Source organism: Muntiacus reevesi, chromosome 9 (genome assembly GCF_963930625.1).
Source record: "Muntiacus reevesi chromosome 9, mMunRee1.1, whole genome shotgun sequence".
Classification (NCBI taxonomy): Eukaryota; Metazoa; Chordata; class Mammalia; order Artiodactyla; family Cervidae; genus Muntiacus; species Muntiacus reevesi.
In genome coordinates this window covers 49,472,952-49,490,526 of record NC_089257.1, presented here as the reverse complement: position 1 = coordinate 49,490,526, position 17,575 = coordinate 49,472,952, and the positions used below count along the sequence as shown (strand labels likewise).

Here is a 17,575-nt window from a genome sequence, read left to right as displayed (position 1 = left end):
ACAGGGAGGAAGGCCTTCATTCCTGTGGGTGGACAACCCTGAAAATCGGTACGCTTCATCTACATAGTAGACATGGAAGAGGAATCTGAGGCTAGCCCTGGATGGAATTCAGTGTCCACCACAGATCTACCCACTACCCAAGGGCAGAGACTCAGCAACCTCAGAAAGGTCAGTGGAAGCTAGGCACAGGACAAGAATGGGTCAGGGCCCACTCCCCCACAGAGGGGTGAAGCAGGGACACGGAACCAGCTGTGTGGTGGGCGACAGAAACACGCTGCGATAAAACCGTGTGACATCAAATGTATTTAAAGAACCCAGAGGAGGCAGGTGGTGTCATGAACCACATCCTAGAAGATGGTCAGCTGTTCCTGGGTAGATGAGGTTGGTCCCCTTCCAGGTCCTTCTCTGCAAAGGGAGGGCTTTGGACCAACTGACCCCAGGGACTAGCCAGCCCAGCATTCTAGAGGCACTAGTTACAAAAGAGCAAACTACAAACCTTGAGTCTAAAGCTGATATATTTTACTTACGTAACCACTACCCATTTCCAGCATCCCAGGAAGTTCACTTGGGTCCAGTCAGTAACTTTCCTCCCCACTCCCAGGTAACCACAATTCTGACTTCAAAATCCGCAAATTAGCTCTGCCGGTTCTAGAAATTAATATAAATGGGGTCAAACAGTATTTTCTGTGTTTGGCGTCTTCGTTCAACAAAATGTCTGTGAAATTCATCTCTCAGTGACGCTACTTTTGATTGAAGTATGGGATCCTTGTCTGAACACACCACATCCACAGATCTGTTTTCTGCTGATGGGCACTGGGGCTGCTGCCGCTTTGGGTCATCCTGAACGAAGCTGCGGTGAACCTCCTGCGAGGTCTCCTTGCGGACATCTGCCTCATTTCCCTTGGGGGGACCACCGGCCTGTAGGGCAGGTGTTGTCTCTAGCATGAGTAGATATCACGATTTTGCTTCCTAAGTTGAGAGGTGACTTTCATGGGTCTCAAAATGAATACAGAAATACAGAAGAAGTAGAGGGAAGAGCAAGAGGAAAGAAATAGATGGACCTTAAAGTACTAACCCTGATTCTTGCAGTCAATGCTGAGTCCCTACTATGAACTGGTAAAAGCTGGGCCGTGCCTCTTTTCCACTCCCCGTGGCCTGACGTCACCCCATCCCTGCTCTGCCAGGACAGCTGTGACCTGCTGGCACGGCTGAGAAGGCACGACGGGGGCTGTGCCAAGTGGAACAGGCACCGGTGCTCTGCGAGGGACATTACCAGCGGGGCCATAAATCTGCACACGCATTCCTCCCCAGCTGCTGAAACGGTTCCGACAGCCCCTCCCCAAACTCAAGGTCAGGGCAGCTTTACATTTCACGCCTCAGCAGCCTGCATCCCAGGAAGACTTTAAAGGATATACAAAGCAACTCCCCGGGCATGTAAGTGGAAAGGGCCTTTACAGAGTCTGAAGCACAATGCCCCATAAGGGGCGAGCCTTGGCTCCTGGCTCACGGACCTCACGGAGCACCTGGCCGCTGTGCCCCCCACGTACATTCCATTTACACCAAAGAGGTCAACTCCTGACACCCCTCCTAGGGAAACCCTGATGCTAAGAGCCTGTTCTGTTCTGGACCAGAACGTGCCTTTCTGCAGAGAATGTTTATCAGGCCAGGTAATTCTTTGTCCTGTGAATTGTAGGGTGTATAGCAGCAACTCTGGCTTCTACCCTCTAGATGCCAGTAAAACTCCCAGTAGTGACCACCAAAAATGTCTCCAGACACTGCCCCTCCACATTTCAGCTTTCCAAGACGTGATCAGGCTGGACTGAGTGGGCCTGCTTAATCCACAAAAGGCATTTTAATCTTGGCAACCGTGTAAAACAAAAACAAAAAAAACCACACTGTTTACTCTGGTAAAAACTGAAAGAAAAACAGGAGAGGCAGAAAAGAAAATTCGGGAAAGCAGAGGTAAGAGGATTTGGAGGGAATAGCAAGGACGAGGGAGAAATCATCCGTGTAAGTTCCCGCTTGTAAGATGACACATCCACCATGGTTTCCCACATCAGTGACTCAAACGGCAAACTCGAGGCCATAGCTAACTTCATGACAGCCTTGGTTTGGGGGGTACAAACTGCAAATCCAGTATTTCAGGAAGTGTCCCTATATCCAAGTTCACCTCTTTATATGGAAAACATGCACACGTACACACAACCTTACCCTCCTCTTCTGTTAAATCAGACAGCTTAAAATGTACGCTTTTCCAGTATTTTTTTATTTTCTTACTGAATCCATTTGACTAAAACAAACAAACAAGAACCATACAAAACAATTTTAACGTATCTTAGAAAATTAGCCAAAAAAGAAAGTTCAGCATATTACATTGTACAATATTTAGGTAAGAATGTTTGAAAATTATAAATATTTTGTTCCCTCTCAACATAGCACATCACAAAAATACAGTTTAAAAACTTTTTTCATGTATAATTTCTAGGAACGATCATATCACTGTTTATTAAGGCAAAGGTCTGATTAGGACAAGCATTCACACACACCAGAGACGTTCTGTACAGTAACTACAAAAGTAAAACCAAGGGGTCTGCCAGCACACAGATGGTTAAAACCATTTTAAATATTAGGAAGAATTCAGTTAGTATCAAAACATCATTCTGAATGGGATTCACTTAGTTCATCTCTGTGCTATCTTTGATTCTTAAGTATCTATCTCAGCCAAAGCATTATTTAAAAGACTTCTGCCCCTTGGAGACAGTGCCTCTGGAGTCAGATGCCAATCGCTCACATGGCATTAAATCTGCACAACCAAAGACACGAACGGCAACCCCTCAGTCTGAGCGAGGACCACGTGCAGGAGAAGTGTCTTTTCCAGCTGAGTAGCCGTGGTCAGAGGCAGTCCACGTCCACCGCGGACCATGGCAAGCAGGGTGGCCCCCTTAGTTTAGAGACAAGCACTTGGAGGAGGAAATACGCTGCTGGAAAAACAACAGCCCCAGCCCACAGAGGTTCCGACACCCGGTGACCTGAGCGCCGCCCTGCCCCTGGTCACCCGCCGCTGGGCTGTCTATGCACCACCTCCTCTGAAAAGAATCTGAGGGAGCTGAAGGGAATTTTCAGAAGCTGAGGTTTTCAAAGAAAGAGTAAATAAAGAGCCTGACAATGTTGACTTTTTTTTTTTTTTTTTCTTTTCAGGTAAGTCCTTCCTTATTGGCAGATAAATAAGAAGGCTTCCTTAGTATACTGACCCCATAGGAGGTGCTGGAAGTTAGAAGCAGAAAAGCCAGGTCCTCTGTCTTTAGCGTAAAGTTTTGCAGCCGTGCTTGCAACCCACACAGCTGACGTAACTACAGCTCACTCTGTGATCTTCTTTTCTTTCCAGCTCTTCTCTCGCTCCTCAAGCTCTGCCTGGGTGAAAGCTGCCGGGCCCCAGTTAGTGATCAGGTGAGGGTTTTTTGAACCTAAGAGACAAACGCGCGTCAAACATACAAGATCTTATATTCTTCAATTAACATTATCATTTTTCTACAGACAGAAGAGTACATTTTTCTACTTTATTTTCTTCTCTGAGGAATATCCATAAAAGGTCATAGGAGGCAAAACCATCAGAAGATGTAAACAAAGGGAATTAAGTAGGCCTTATCTATCAGAGGGCAAAAGAAATTCAAGAAAAATTTATTGCAAAGAGCTGGGTTCCTGTATATTTGGGCTAGGAAAGTTTTTTTTTAGCACAATTCAAGTACACAAATAAAACAGAAAAATTGACTGAATATCTGATTACTTCAGAGAGTGTGTTACCTGGTTCTATCAATCGAATTAATCCTTCATGATGGGCCACTTTGTCCTTCCAGCTCTTGGTCGTCTTCGCTGCCATCTCTAGCTTCTTTTTAACTCCCTGGAACAAGAGCGGATTTTAGACTCTGCAAACACACAGGTAGTTTAAGAGCCAAATAACAATGATTGGGCACTTGCTCCATGACTGTGGATTATCTCATTAAGCCATCCCAGCCACAGAAACATGGACTATTATTACTCCCATGGTACACAGGTGGAGACTAGGATTCAGAGCACTTAAGTAACCTGCCCGAGGTCTCCCGAGGACCTAATCACACTAATTATAGATGATGTATAAGATACTCCTGTCCAGTGACACCGGACTGCCTCTAGACTCCAAATCCACTCTTTGCTGTCCTGCCTGTGACCCCCGAGCGGGCCCCCTGAAGCTTCGTCAGTGCAGGAGCTGGCAGGACACTGGAAGAGGTGGGGGCTGTGCCTCCAGGCTCCACTGTGCTCATCCCAGCAGCTCCTGTGGCCCGCGGCACACCCGCGGTGTCCACCCTGGGGGGTTTCAGTGGCACCTCCCCTGTGGGCAGCTGCCACCAGTGCCCAGAGGCTAGCTTCCCTGCCGTCCAGGGGCCAAGGCCATGCCCTCTCCGAAGAGGACCGGATCCCAGCACTGGGCTTACACGGCAGAGTGTGTGTTCCTTCCCTGCAGGCTCTGTCTCAGCCAGGGTGGGGGTGGGGGCAGTGGCTGCTTCCTGTGTCTGCCCTTACTGTATTCTTAGAGTTTTTTGGCTGCTCAGTAGGTAATCCCTGTTGTAGTTAATAGCTGATTATATTAAACCTTCCCTGTTCAAATTACTGTGTGGTTTCAGTCTCCCGATTGAATTCCAACTGTTATACCTCATCACCTGTGAAAAACCCTTACTTACAGCTAAGCAACATTCTCACACAGCTTTTTACGGCAGAGTAAACATTCCCCTGTTTTTAAATGTTTGAGAACTTAAATGCACGGATTTGCAGGGATGGGCAATGACCTCGTACTGCTCCAGCGCCTGCTTCCGCTCGAGCTCCAGCTGCTGCAGCTGCCCCAAGGCTTCCTGGAGGGCCTGCTCTTTGATGACGCGCTGGTTCTCCAGCTCCTGCTTCTCCGCCTCCGTGGTCTGAATGGCCTGCTGCTGCTCCAGATGCCACTTCTCCAGCTCGGCCCTCTTGGCCGACTCTTCCTCCAGCAGCCTGCAACATGGAGAGCTCAGGGTGACCGCGCCCGACCCAGAAGATGACAAAGCGCAGCAGAGCCTCAGAGGAGCCTGGAGGTCATCTAACCCACCTCTCGCCCACAAGAAGGACACGAGGAGCCGGAGAGGCCCAGATTTGTGGGTCAGGTGACCCACGGGTCTGCTCCAAGCTCTTTTTCACCCTTTTATGGAAAAAAAAAAAGATTAAAAATAACACGTACTGAAGGTTTAATGGGCCAAGAAAGAAGTGTATTTTTTCAACTGATCCTCACAATAGGCTTACGTAGTAGTATTATTCAGTTCAGAGATGAAGAAAGTGAGGCACAAAGGCGAAGTGACCTGGACTAGGTCATTCACCTGACAGGCAGGTGGCAAGGCTGAGTTTTGGAATCTGCCTGGTTGCTACAACATTAAAACACATTTTTATCCAGCAGAAATCTATTACCCAGGGAAAAGCTGACACACCAACAAAGGCAAAAGAAGAGGAGCGGACAAAAGGTAGAGGAAGCAGACACATTTATTGACCAAGCACTGCACGTCAGGCTCTTTACTTTCGTCCCCGTGATCCCCCTACAATTCTGCAAGGTGTTACTGTCCCTGCAGATGAAGTCAAAGGGTTCAAAAGTATGACGCACAGGTAAGCAATGGATTTCAACCCAGGCCAGCGTGACTTCAAAAGGTTATCTTTTAATAACAGGCTACCTATCGGAGGATATCCCAGGTAAGCGGGTATTTAATAAATAAACTAACTTGTACCCCAAGTATAGACAATGTGGTTAGACGCCAGCCCAGGGCAGGACGCACGTCTACTGGCTTGATCGTCAGAATTACGGTAACAAACCTCACAGCAGGCCAGTCACTGCTGCCTAAGAGCATTTGCATATCTAAAGCCAACAGCAGCAGAAATAAAGTGACAGCCGCTATCTGACCACCCCAATCCTGCACCACTGTAAGAATTCCCTCAACCACACCCTTACAGGGTGGTCTCCAACCCTGTGTGATGGGCCACTGCTTCACAATCCGGGTCAGTTTATTTCTGGGCAGCCTTAATCCTTAAAAGTTCTTTCTCAACTAGGATACGCTCTCCTATCTCCTCCCCCGGGTTCCACAAAGGGCCAGTGCGCTCCCTGAGTCGTCTCTCAGATGTGACATCGCAGTGAACACTACCCTGCCGCCAGGGGCTGACCAGGGTGTGTACGCTGTACACCGTCCATGTGCTTTCCTAGACATGGGAGATACACCAGTGAACGAGACTGGAAGGTCCCCTGTTTCTTCATCCTGGTGGTCAAAGTCTGGAGGGCAAGGAACATTGCAGGAGGTGAGGCTGCCCAGCACTGAATCCCTTCACATGTCCAGGGATGTCTTGATGGAAAATGGGGTCCATCTCCCAACACAGAAGCCACAGCCCCTGCTCTTCTGCCCCGGGAAGCCGGGATGCAGTGGAAGCTGGGCTTGGCTAAGCAGCAGTCACTCCTAGAACTTCGTGAAACCACTGACTCACAAGAGCAGAGACAGTGTTAGCAACATGTAGTATTGAGTGATGGCAGAAGCAACGGGGACAACTGACAAACCCATGGCGCCAACGTCTGCACCAGTGACATCCGCACTGGGCTCGTCCCATGGCCTTGTTTGGTCTGCTCAGCCTCCCTTGGTTCCTGCCTGTGTTCAGGGCTTGGCCATCTGCCTTTCTGAGGAATTGGTGAATTTCTCAAGAACCTTCCAAAAAATGCTTTGATTGCTTTAGCTAACCCAAGTTGGTTTTTTCGGTTTGCAAACAGGACTCCTGACTAAAGACGAACCTCTCTGTACCTCAATTTCTTCATTTATGAAAAAAGGAATAGGAACTGTGTGTGTGTGTGTGTAGGCTCAGTCGTGTTTGAGTCTTTGCAACCCCATGGACTGCAGCCCGTCAGGCTCCCCTGTACATGGATTTTTCCAGGCAAGAATACTGGAGGAGGTTGCCATTTCCTACTCAGGGGGATTTTCCCAACCCAGGAGTCAAACCCAAATCTCTTGCATTTCTTGCACTGGCAGGCAGATTCTATATCACCAGCGCCACCTGGGAAGCCCCACTAGGAACTACTCCCACCATCAAAGGTTTGCTGATCCATTAAATGTGATAATACAGGTAAGATTCTTAGAACAGTGCCTACGGCATCGTAAGTATTGAACAAATGTCAGCTCATATTGTTACGATGGGACTATTAGCTCATTTGCTCTGAATGCTCATGAAGACTGCCTGAGATAATATGAGTATATGAGGTTTTTGGCAATCAATTATATCAGAGAAGTAAAGTCCTGAACCTTTTCAAATGAATTGCTTTTAAGCCAAGTCTGCTGGATCCTGTACTTGTTCTGTTGATATTTTAAATTATCTTCTTGCTCTAAAACCAGCATTCCAGCCTGTCAACATCTTTTCTGAACGCTTATTTTGACATTCTATACATTACATTTCTTCTCCATCTGCAAATGAGATATAAAGGAACAGAAACCGACAAACTCCGATGACTGCACCACCCTCTTCAGCCTTCACAACAACCCTATGAGCTTATTATAGATAAGGAACTGAAGGCTGAAAGTAGTGAAGTAACTTTTCTAAATATTACACAGCTAGAGAGTACAATGGCTGGGAATCAAACCCATATCCTCAGTCCAGGGCTATCTATTACTGTGTGGACTGTTGTTCCACATGGCCTCAAGAGTAGAACTTGGATCCACTCATTCAAAAAATATTCCATGGGTACTGACCATGTGCCAGACAATGCACTAGTTGCTGGGAATACAGACCTGACCAAAGTGTGCTCCCAGGCCTTACAAACACAAAAATTTAGCGGGTGGAAGTTATAACGGGACAGACTAGGGCTCAATCTCAAGAAGTTTCCAATAATTGAGCTGTCCAAATGGTAAATGAACAGTTTCCTTCCGAGTTCCACTCAGAAGAGGCTAGATAACCTTATGGATTACACATTAAACAACAACAACATTTCAATCTTAATGGCAAAACAAAAAACCCGAAGCAAGAAGACCCAGATGGCTCAAATCAAAGTTCTTGTATTTAAATGATTCACGATTAAAAAGCATCTCTGGGGAAACTTAAGACACCGACAGAGGAGGCACCATCCACTGGAAGAACAATGAGATGCCAAATGTTCCAAGAGTGACTTGCTCTTGCTTAGAGCAAGGACAGAGGTTAACTGAAAAGCCCTCTGTATACACCCTCAGCTAAGACTATGTTTCATGACTGAGCACACACGCACTCCAGTGAACTGTAACGTAATCTTAGCTGAGGGTGTATACAGAAGGCTTTTCAGTTAACCTCTGTCCTTGCTCTAAGCAAGAGCAAGTCACTCTTGGAACATTTGGCATCTCATTGTTCTTCCAGTGGATGGTGCCTCCTCTGTCAGTGTCTTAAGTTTCTCCAGAGATGCTTTTTAATCGTGAATCATTTAAATACAAGAACTTTGACTTGAGTCATCTGGGTCTTCTTGTTTCAGGTTTTTTGTTTTTCCATTAAAATTGAAATCTTTTTCAGCTTTTCAGTTCATTAGTGCTAGACTTAAACATTTCTATCCCAACTCCATGATGATCTGATCTTTGACCTTTTACCCACAAAGACCTACCCTGAAGAGTGGGATCAAGGAGAAAGCCCCCTTTGTTAGTCTGAAAAAATGTCCCTCTGAAACAAGCCCAGCCTCCTGTGACTTTGGAAAAGATATGGACTCGCCTCACTTAAAAAAAATGACCACTAGAGGGTGCAAGTCTGTCCACTTCAAGTTCCAAAATCAAAGTTAAAAGAAAAACAGAATAGTAAAATGCCTAAAATGGCCTTTAAACACCAAGAAAAAGTAGTTAGTTTTTGTGTAGTAATTTCAGCTTATTGGTACAGAGTTGTATGCAGCAGTTATATTTGCATTTACCAAGCTGAAACCTTTTTTCCATTTACTGAGATTAGAGTGTACAAAATAATCAGTCAGAGCTTTTTCTTTTTTTGGCCATGCCATGAGACATGCAAGATCTTAGTTCCTGACCAAGGATCAAACTTGTGCCCCCTGCAGTGGAAGTGCAGAGTCCTACCACTGGATCACCAGGAAATTCCCTTGTTGCTGTTCAGTCACCAAGTCGCGTCTGACTCTTTGTGACCCCAGGGACTACAGCCTGCCGGGCTCCTCTGTCCATGGGGTTTTCCGGGCAAGAAAAGGGGAGTGCATTACCATTTCTTTCTCCAGGTGAATCTTCCAGGACCAGGGATCAAATCTGCATCTCTTGCTCTGGCAGGCGGATTCTTTACCACTGAGCCATCACGGAAGCCCAGGCAATTCCCTAGCCAGAAGTTTTTAAATAAAACACTCATGCCTGGGCTCCTATCCACAGGTATTTTGATATGGTAAATCTGGGACAGTCCCTACATGTGCATTTTTCAAAGCTTTATATAAATGATTCTGATATTTACTATTGATTAAAAATTACTGCCATTAATTATCCAAAACTGTCTTATTCAAAACATCATTCTATAAACATGAAGTAACTAATACTTTAATACATTTCTAGAGTTACCTGGTTCCCTTTATTATCTGACCTCTGCCAAGCCGTAATTAATCTCCCTCACAGCTTCAAAGAAGTAAATATATATTGTATATCTCCTCTGTGAATTCTCTACACAAGGGCAAGCTATAAACTCAACACATCACAAATGATGAGGGTCAAAAATATCTGACGTCCCTTAGAATGTCTCTCTTTGGAAGTCACATGGGACCAAACCTTCCCATGCAGTGGATGGTGTGTTAACATCACAGTTGTAGCCACTGCCACTGCCCAATGGCAAGCGGGTGAAGGTCCCTAGACCCTGACTAATACCACGATGAACACGCACTCGTGGGACCCATAAGTGCCAAGCAATGTGCAAGGCATTCAATCTTCTATTAGAAGATAAGTTTTCTTTAATAGAATCAAAATTTTCAACACCTAATTTGTTTTTAAAGTCATTTTTGGCAACATACGTAACAAAGAAACCTTTCTTTCTCTCTTTCTACCTGAAGATTAAACAAACATCTCTTGCAGCTCCATGTGTAGATGGCAGCCATGGAAAATCTATCCCAGCTCATCCCATAACCGCTCCTACAAGAGCGTGAGGTGTGCCCACACTAACCAGCTGCTGCTACGGGGAAACAGCGGTTAGTGTTGCATCCCCTGACGTGACATGTCAAAGACAGCTAATGGGGAAGCGAGTTAGAAACTGGGAGAGGGCAGCTGACATTTGCTTTTTGGAGTCTTCATTCTACTTTGTCCTTCCTACTGCTACTGAAGTCAAAAGTTAGAGTTCCCATCTGAGATCACAACTATCATACATGGTAAACCTGACTTTAAAAGGTCTAGAGGAAAAAAAAAATCTGTTTCAAGAACTTCTAAAACTAAGAATTATTTAAGGAATGTCACCAATCCTGAAAGACCAAATGGAAACTGCTCAGTTCCTCATTGCCCCCCAAAGTGGCTGCAGCTCTGGCCTAACAGGCCCCTGCCTCCACATGAGGGCCTTCTCAGGTCTGGAACACGTGGAAGAAACCAGATTCTCATCAGGGCTGACGCTGGCTCCATGGACTCTGAAATCTGACTCAGGGAACCGCACTAAACACATCCATCTGACTACTCTGAAATAGATACATGGCCTGTCATTAGCCACAGAAGCAAGGGTTTCCCAGGGGAGATTGGGAATAAAGAACCCAGCCAGCCAAGCCTCCAGGGTCCCTCCCATCTGGCAGAGACTACCTCTCCAGCAGGGTCAGTGATTCCTAGGAAGTGTATGAGCCCAAGCAGAGCACACAAAGCCCAGCGGATGAGTCGATCCGTACCTAGCCTGTAGCTTCCGCACGGTCTCTTCATCTTGCCGGGCCTGTCTCTCATCCTCGAGAGCCTCCTGCAGCTTTAGGTACATGTCTTCCAGCTCCCGGACCCGCTGCAAATACTGCTCTAGTTCAGAGGATTTCTGGGCAACCTGTTCTTCCATCTGCTGCCTGATCTGAGGGTATAAAAATCATGTTTAATACAGGCTGACTTCACCCTCGGGAAAGTCTCTTGCTCCAACACCATCCTGAGAGGGGCCACGGCCACAGCCATAGCCCTTCAGGGTGGGCAGGGCCCGTCCTTCACTCCTTGATGAAGGAGGAAGCAAGAGTACCACACCCACCCCTTCTCCTGCCCTGGTATATTTCTCATCCCTTTCACACTGCATTTCAAACTCAAGAAAAAAATACTTCCCTGTATAATTTCTCTTTAAATTCCTTTCTATCTTAAAGCCACAACCTCTTTACCAACAGCATCCAAAAGGAATGAACCTTTTCCCACTCAGAACAGCCAAAGGGTTAAAGTAAGGGGGAAAGGAAAGATGGTCTCCTGCACTTACCTGGCTGCCCAGCACCCTCTACTTTCTCCCTCCCTAGCGTACCCTCAGACCTGGGGGACCCTCAAGCATCTAATTAGCATTCTAATACATTTATGGTTTCTCCATTCTGGATTAAAGAGCCTTGAATCTCTGCCTTAAAAGTTAAGACAAGGATATCATAAATGTAATATCAAACATATTAGCATATGTCTCTGCAGTTTATATTTTCACTTGCATTAGCTTACTTCATCCTCATAGGGGTCATGAGAGATCATGTGACGTCCCCCTAATTTGAAGAAGAGAAACTAATGCTCATAAGCAAGTGCAGAGGATACGAACCCAGATCTGGCTGTGGTGCAGCAGCCCCTCAGATCTCGGGTGCCTTCCTTTCACAACACACACACATCCACTTCAGGTCTAAGCAACAGAAAGTTGCTGAAGAAAATGTCACAGCAAGTATTTAGCAGGCCCTGGGCCCAGCCCTCTCTCACACACTGTAACCCAATGTGAGGAGACCTGTGTTCCAGTTAACCAGCTCAGTGCCTGAAGCAACTGGACCGTGGGGATGAGAACCCCTAAGATGAGTCAGAGCTGCCAGGAGTGACAGACCAGCATTCACATATTCTCATGACTTCAGAACCCCCACTCCTGATCATTATAGAGGGGAAATATCATGGAACCTGTGCTTACTTTTTCCATAGTTATTTATTTTCCAAGCCAAAACTCTGAAGGATGAAAGGGATGCTAGCAATAATTATACCAGGATGGCAGGGACTGTCCCAGGCAAACCAGGACGTGGAGTCCCCCTCCCCACAGCACTTATCATTCCATAAATTTCTACTGGAGGTCTTGAGAGCAAGGTTTACCTTTACATCCTTGGCATAATACCTGGCACACAGAGTGCGCTCAATAAACTGATGATGAGTTAATAACAAACACAAAACCTCCCCAACAGCCAGCCCACCGTGGGTCAGTGGCAGAGACAGTTGGCAAGATGATCTCACTCTAGCCTCCAAGGTCTTCATCCTCCACCAAGCCAGGCTGGCTCCTGTCCCTCCACCCACACAGGTTGGCCTCTGTCTTTCTGCTGACCAGGACGGGAGTGGGAGCGGGCTCTTCAAGTTAAAGCAGCCACACCCCAGGGAATGCGGTACTTACAAGCTTCTCCCGCTCTAGCTCCGTGCTGAACCTGGCCTGGAGCTCCACTTGAGTCTGAAGGCGCTTCTTTTCTTCTTCTGCTGCCCGAGATGCTGCTTCTTCCAGTTTCTACCCAAAAACCCATCCAGAGAAAAGCAAGGAACGTTACAGTGGAAGTGCATTTGGAGAGAAAGGGTCACATTTAAACATTATAGGGGAAGCCAGTCATTCTCAATGTTCAATAAAGACAGAATAAACCTTGTAGATCCACTGAATTCCATTCCAACAATTTTCCCAGTCAACATACAAAACAAACTGGATACAACGAATGACTCCTAGTAAGTTGTAACATTTCGCAAAGAAAATTTTAGTGTCGTCATTAAATTCACTTGCAAATGCATCTGTGAAGTTCAAATCTATTTCTTGAGCTCACTGCAGTTTTGTCATCTTAACATTGTTCCTTAAAACTTTGTTGTTATGTTAGTTGCTCAGTCATGTCCGACTCTTTGCGACCCCATGAACTGTAGGCTCCTCTGTTCATGGAATTCTCCAAGCAAGCATACTGGAGAGGGTAGACACTCCCTTCTCCAGGGGATCTTCCCAATCCAGGATGGAACCTGGGTCTCCTGCATTGCAGGCACTCTTTACTGTCTGAGTCACCCGGGGAAGCCCCACTGCCCAAAGGGTGGTTCTCCAGTGAAACAAGGGAAAAACCAAAAGCAGTCATTTTAAGTCTCTGGGAATTATCCTAAGAGCATACAGCAAACAGAGAAAATTCATCCAAGAAAATCAACTAAATCTCAGCAAGAACTGTGAAAGTCTACGGCATCTGAACCACAGCACGGCCTCTTCTCCACCCTACCCTTGTCTTGGCAGTAGAAGGAGGCTCTACCCCATGGCCATGGAACCAAGAATGCGAGGCTCCCTCTCAGTTTCCAGTCTAAGGATAAGGTATCTCACAGGAGGATGCAGACCAAAAAAAAAAAAAAAAAGTCTGCTATTCCAATAAACAAAGGATGTTGTCTGCTATCAAGCCATCAGCCACTGCAGCCGTCCCAACAATGACCCATGAGGGAAATTCAGGGTGGAAACAGGACACTGGCCCCAGACAGCTAAAATGCATACCTACAAAATCATTTTAATGAGCTAAAATCTGTATCTTCCTATATACAGAAAAGCACTAAAATCATTAACTTGAAATATCTGGTTTTTTGTGATAAGCACTAACTACATGGTTTTGTTTTGTTTTGCTTTTTTCAACAAAAACTCCTATAAATCCTGGTTCCCTGCTTATCTCTTTGAAACAGGTTCTCATAGCTGAGAAGCTCTCTCCCAGGCCAGAGTCCTCAGTAAAGGCACCAGATAAACGTAACTCTCAACGTCTAGGTTGTGTGTTTTTTTCAGTCAACAAGACCAACAAACTAAATCACAGGTCAGCTAAGAAGTCTGATGGGAAACAGGTGAAGACAGCAAAGAGCCCCCACATATTAGGAACAAGTTTCAAAGTCAGGCCTCAACGATCAAATGTGGGCCAGAATTTAAATATCAGACTGTGGGGCAAGTTGGGCCCCAGGGCATTGTTGAAAACAACAGAGAAACCTGTGAGATGAATACCTGAGAACGTGACACCAACTGAGGCAGCCGACTTAACAGAGAGATCAGAGGTGGAGATGGAACCCTGCTGCCACACACAAAAATAATCTCAAAATGGATTAAAGACCTAAATGTGAGACCAGACACTATGAAACTCCTAAAGGAAAACACAGGCAGAATGCTCTTTGACATAAATTACAGCAGTATTTTTTTAATCTGTCTTCTAAAGGAAAAGAAATACAAGCAAAAACAAATGGAACCTAATTAAACTTTAAAGCTTACGCACAGCAGGGAAACCATCAAGAAAATGAAAAGACAACCTACTGAATGGGCGAAGATATCTGCAAATAATATGACCAATAAGGGGACTAATATCCAACATATATAAATAGCTCATACAACTTAACATTAAAAAAAAACCAAACAGGACTTCCCTGGTGGTCCAATGGTTAGGAATTCACCTGCCAATGCAGAGGACATAGGTTCTATCCCTGGTCTGGAAAGATCCCACATGCTGCAAGGCAATTAAGCCCATGTGTCAAAAGCACTGAGCCCTTGCATCTAGGGCCCATGTTCTGCAACGAGAGGCCACCACAATGAGAAACCCACGCATCGTAACTAGAGAAAAGTCCTTACACAGCAACAAAGATCCAGTGTAGCCAAAAATAATAAGTAAATAAATAAAAGATTTAGGGGAAAAAAAAACCCAAACCCTGTACACTGTTGGTGGGAATGTAAATTGGTGCAGCCACTGTGGAAAACATCATGGAGCGTTCTCAAAAAAACTAAAAACAAAACTACCACATGACCCAGCAATTCCACTCCTGGGTGACAAGGCAGGAGTCTCAAGACAAAAACACTAATTTGAAGACATATGCATCCCAATGTTCACAGCAGCATTACTTGTTATTGTCAAGATATGGAAGCTATCTAAGTGTTTTATCAACAGATGAATGAATAAGGAAGATGTGGTATTACAAATATACACTGGAATACTACTAAGCCATTAAAAAATAACAAAATCTTGCCATTTGCAGCAACATGTATGGACTTGGAGGGTGTTGTGCTAAGTGAAGTCAGTCAGGCAGAAAAAACACAAATACTGTATGACATCACATAGGTGGAATTGAAAACATACAACAAACTAGTGAATATAACAAAAAAACAGCAGACTCACAGATATAGAGAACACACTAGTGGCTACCAGTGAGGAGAGAAGGGGAGGGGCTAGATACAGGTGGGAGGAGTGCAAGATACAAAATCCTGGGTATAAGATAGGCTCAAGGATGTATCATACAACATAGGGAAGATAGCCAATATTTTGTAATAACTATAAATGGAGCATAACCTTTAAAAATTATTTTAAAAGAAAATAATACAAAAAAAAAAAAAAAAGCTCCACTGATACCTTGGTTACTCCAGGACACTGTACCCATACCCAAGGTTGTGCCTTGACAGAGGACAGTCAGAGGCTGCATATCATGAGGCAAATGGACTTCACTGAAATAGTCCAGCCAAGTCACTATGCAAATAAATGAGCAAACAACAAGTCCTTGGGAGAAGGGTGGAAACTATATCGAGAGTTGCTTACAAATATCACCTAAAACACTCAGTTTTCAACAAAAAATTATGAGATATGTAAAGAAAGAGTGTGATTGATACACTGGAAAAAAGCAAGCAACAGCAACTACCTTTGAAGGAGCCCAGACTCTGGATTTAGCAAAGACTTCAAAGAAATTATTATATGTTCAAAGAACTAAGGAAACCTTGTTTAAGGAAATTATAGATGATATGATGATATCCCCTCAAACAGACAACATCAATAAAGAGACAGAAATTATAAAAAGAATCAAATGGAAACTCTGCAGTTGAAAACTACAATAACTGAACTAAAAAATTCACTAGAGGGTCTCACCCATACAAGAAGAATCTATCAAAGATAGACTGATAGAAATTATCCAATCTGAAGAAGAGAATAGAAAAGAGCCTCAGAGAAATGTGAGATACCCATTAAATGTGCCAGTTAGCTAGTTAAGTCGCTCAGTCGTGTCCAACTCTTTGCGACCCCGTGGACTGTAGCCCACCAGGTTCTTCCGTCCATGGGATTCTCCAGGCAAGAGTACTGGAGTGGGTTGCCATTTCCTTCTCCAGGGGATCTTCCCGACCCAGGAATCGAACCCAGGTCTCCCGCATTGCAGGCAGTCGCTTTAACCTCTGAGCCACCAGGGAAGCCCAAGGAGGAAAGTGAAGTCACTCAGTCGTGTCCAACTCTTTGCGACCCCATGGACTGTAGCCCTACCAGGCTCCTCCATCCATGGGATTTTCCAGGCAAGAATACTGGAGTGGGCTGCCAACACCATTAAATACACCAACATTCACAAAATGGGAATAACCGAAAGACAGGAAAAAAGAGAAAGAAGTAGGAAAATATTGGAAGAAATAATGATTGAAAACTTCTCCAATTTGATGGAAAACATTAATCCACCCTTCCAAGAAAGTAAGATAAATACAAAGAGTTTAACACACACATCATATTGTGCACACATATATATCATAGTAAAAGTGAGGAAAACCAAAGACAGAAAACACTAAAAGTGACAAGAGAAAAATGACTCATCTTACACAAGGAAACACAGAAACATGTGACTAGTTCTGACCAAAATACTGTAAATAAATAGAAGTGAAGTGTGATATTTCTGGGCTGGAGGAGTTAACTGGCAAATTCTAGAACAGTTTTTTGTCTGACACAATGAATAGCAGTATTTGACATGGTGGCTGTTCCATCTGCCTGTATGTCATAACTATAGATGTATATACACTCTGACCCAGCAATCCCACCTCTAAGAATTCATTCTACAGATATATTAGACATGTATAAGTGTTAGTCACTCAGTCGTGTCTGACTCTTTGCAACCCCATGGACTATAGCTTGCCAGGCTCCTCTGTCCATGGGATTCTGCAGGCAATACTGGAGTGGGTAGCTAGTCCTTTCTCCAGATCTTTCTGACCCAAAGACTGAAGCCAGGTCTCCTGCATAGCAAGCAGGATTTTTACTGTCTGGGCCACCAGGAAAGCCCTTTAGACATATACGAACATTTATAAAATGACACAGTACAAAATAATTCCCTGCAGCACTGCTTATTAAAACAGACTAAAACCACCCAAAAGTTCATCAATAGGAGGAACTGGTTAAATAAGTAACGATACGGTCATATAATAGAATATTTTATAGCTATCAGAAAGAATGAGAAAGCTCTTTATACTACAATGACACAGGAAAAAAAAATATATATATATATATATATAAACTAGATGCAGAATCGTAAGTATGTACTTTTTGTGTTTAAAAATGAATAAGAATGTATATTCATATTCTCTTGAATATGCATTACATGAATCTAGAAAGATATGTAAGAAATGAAAAGAACAATTGTCTTAGGCAAGGCAT

General features: G+C 44.6%; 1 protein-coding gene across 2 annotated transcripts in view; it reads right to left on the bottom strand.

Moving 5' to 3' along the window:
* Nucleotides 1-2,245: 2,245 nt before the first annotated feature.
* The window catches only part of SWAP70 (switching B cell complex subunit SWAP70), a 75,705-nt gene continuing 60,375 nt past the window's right edge, over nt 2,246-17,575 (bottom strand). For both annotated transcript variants that reach the window (XM_065944610.1, XM_065944609.1), the window contains 5 exons: nt 12,556-12,663; nt 10,868-11,034; nt 4,821-5,019; nt 3,802-3,898; nt 2,246-3,464 (listed from right to left, as the gene is read on the bottom strand). In XM_065944610.1, coding sequence (XP_065800682.1) covers nt 3,358-3,464; nt 3,802-3,898; nt 4,821-5,019; nt 10,868-11,034; nt 12,556-12,663 — 678 coding nt within the window. In that variant the 3' untranslated portion in view covers nt 2,246-3,357. The remainder of the gene's footprint in view (nt 3,465-3,801; nt 3,899-4,820; nt 5,020-10,867; nt 11,035-12,555; nt 12,664-17,575) is intronic.